This window comes from Phoxinus phoxinus (assembly GCF_949152265.1).
Source record: "Phoxinus phoxinus genome assembly, chromosome: 11".
NCBI classification, from domain to species: Eukaryota; Metazoa; Chordata; class Actinopteri; order Cypriniformes; family Leuciscidae; genus Phoxinus; species Phoxinus phoxinus.
The window spans coordinates 2,027,961-2,030,460 of record NC_136886.1 but is presented as its reverse complement, the minus strand read 5'-3'; the positions used below and the strand labels follow the sequence as shown (position 1 = coordinate 2,030,460).

At 35.0% G+C, this 2,500-nt stretch overlaps 1 protein-coding gene across 1 annotated transcript in view; it reads left to right on the top strand.

Annotated features, from left to right (window-relative positions):
* Positions 1-2,500, top strand: part of snta1 (syntrophin, alpha 1) — a 35,163-nt gene that overhangs the window by 26,023 nt on the left and 6,640 nt on the right. Inside the window, exons 3-4 of the mRNA XM_079627979.1 lie at positions 1,102-1,285; positions 2,329-2,500. The exon at positions 2,329-2,500 is cut by the window's right edge and continues 18 nt beyond it. Of these exons, the coding sequence (XP_079484105.1) occupies positions 1,102-1,285; positions 2,329-2,500 (356 nt within the window). The remainder of the gene's footprint in view (positions 1-1,101; positions 1,286-2,328) is intronic.

The window sequence follows — 2,500 nt, the reverse complement described above, 5'->3', positions numbered from 1 at the left end:
AGAACATCTGCAATGTAATGCATTTGACATTTTTATTTTTTAATTCAAATAATTGTATTTTATGCATGCATTAAAAAATCCTAATTTCTAGTCATGTGGTCACGTGACAACAGTATATACTACTACCGGTATTTAAAATGTTAGTTGTTGCATCATGCAAACTGTTACACAAACTATTCTTGCAGCATGCATCCCAATCTGAACATAACCATCTGTGATGTAATGCATTTGACATTTTTATTTTTGAATTCAAATCATTTTATTTTATTCATGCATTAAAAAAGTTAAAAAAAATAATAATGTTGCATCATGCAAACTTTTACACTACTATTCTTACAAAATATTTCTTCATTATTAAGTGTTTACTACTGTAGCTGCATGCTAGTATCCCAATCTGAACATAACCAGTGTTCTGAGCAGGAAAGAGTTTTGTGCTGCGGTGGCAAAGACGTGACCCATATTTCACTGTGATACTTAATGGTTGCTGTACATTTTACAGTAACTTATTGGCAGCCGGATTCCAGTAAGTTACTGTAAACGTGTTTACAGTATAATTACTGTATTTGTCCTTTACTGCAGTAATACGGCATACTTTATTTTTATTTACAGTGAGAGTACTCTGTTTTTCATTTACAGTGCAAGTACCGTATTTGTATTTACAGTATTAGAATGGATTTCCTTTTACATCCAATTATTATTAATATCTCAGTTTTACATAAAATAATTACAGAAATAATACTAACCTTTTTGTTGAGTCTTTCCTCTGTTTTTACCCTCCAACTGGAAAAAATCTTGAAAATAAATTGGTCAGTTTTTGGATGGCATTGTTGCCAAATCGATTTACAGTAGAGAAGAATGACAGTAGTGAGCATATATTTCCCCATGATCTTTTGCTATTTAACAGTATTATACTGTTGGCGTATTTAACAGTATTATAATTTATACTGTACATATTACAGTAAAATACTGTTCAAATGACACAAATCTGTTACAGTGAGCAGAAGGAATACTGACTCTCTCTCTCTCTCTCTCTCTCTCTCTCTCTCTCTCTCTCTCTCTCTCTCTCTCTCTCTCTCTCTCTCTCTCTCTCTCTCTCTGTAGTGAAGTACATTAAGGAGATGTCAGCGTTTTTTAAGGGCGGCTCGACGTCAGGACCCCCCGTGCTGGACTCTCCTCCATCCACCCCACAGAAGCAGTCGGACCCCGCGCTTCAAGAGACCCGGAGCCTCCCGCTCCGAATGTGCCATGTGACCCGCAAACAGTGTCCGCCTGACACAGAGGACCGGTACAGACACACACAGAGCTTGCATATTACTGTTTTATGAAATCATCTCATTATCATAACATCAGGACTTACTCCATTTCAAACATTAAACACTTTCTATGCCTGATTGCAAAACTACTAAACAGTTTTCCATTGTATTCCTGCATTAAAATGTTTTGTTTTTACATGAAGCAAGGAGCTTTAGCAGGCATTGTTATTTATTTCTCTCTAAAAACCCCAGACACTGTTATATCGATTTATAATAATAAAAATAGATAATATTCACTTCTGTTAAGAAGTTTGGGGTCAGTATGATTCTTTAATTTAATAAATAATTAAGTATTTTATCCTCACCAAGGGTGCAATTATTTGATAAAAAATATGAAATTTTAATACAGTTTAAAATAACAGTTTTCTATGTGAATATATAGTAAAGTGTAATTTATTCCTGTGATCAAAGCTGAATTTATCATCATTACTCCAGTCTTCAGTGTCACATGATCCTCCAGAAATCAGTGTAATATTACAGTAACAGTTCATATTTTTGTGGAAACCATGACACATTTTATTCTGCAGGATTCTTTGATGAATGGAAGGTTTTAAAGAACAGCATTTATTTGAAATAGAATAATTTGCAACATTATAAATGTCTTTATTGTCCGTCACTTTTGATCAATTTAAGTCCTTGATTAATAAAACTATTCATTTCTTTATTTATTTTTATCACACTGACCCCAAACTTTTGAATAATATAATATAATATAATATAATATGTCAAAAAGTATTTTAATGATCTGTAATATTTGCCATTGTTTAAATTAAGCCATAACAAAATTATTTGTATTTATTGCTTTGACACTGATGGATGAACCTCCTAACAGCAAATTGTACATTAATGCACCAAAATCAGCCTACGATCTGACTAATGAACTATATTAGTTGGCAGAAGAATCGCTTATAATGATTAGTATGGCATTATGCCTATTATTTAAAAGCAATAAGCGGCGAGAGGTCATATTGAGACTTGCTGTGTAAAGTGTCCTCTTCGGTCCGTCTCTCTGTAGGTATTTCGAGGTGGTGTCGTCAGACAGGAAGCTGTCCGTGTTCCTGCGGGCGAAGGATCAGGCGATGGCTCAGGCCTGGTATAACGCCATCCAGACCGGCAGCGCCGCTTTACTGAGCAGAGCCAGAGACGAGCTGACAACCCTGCAGTCGAGCCTCGACATCAGGCACATC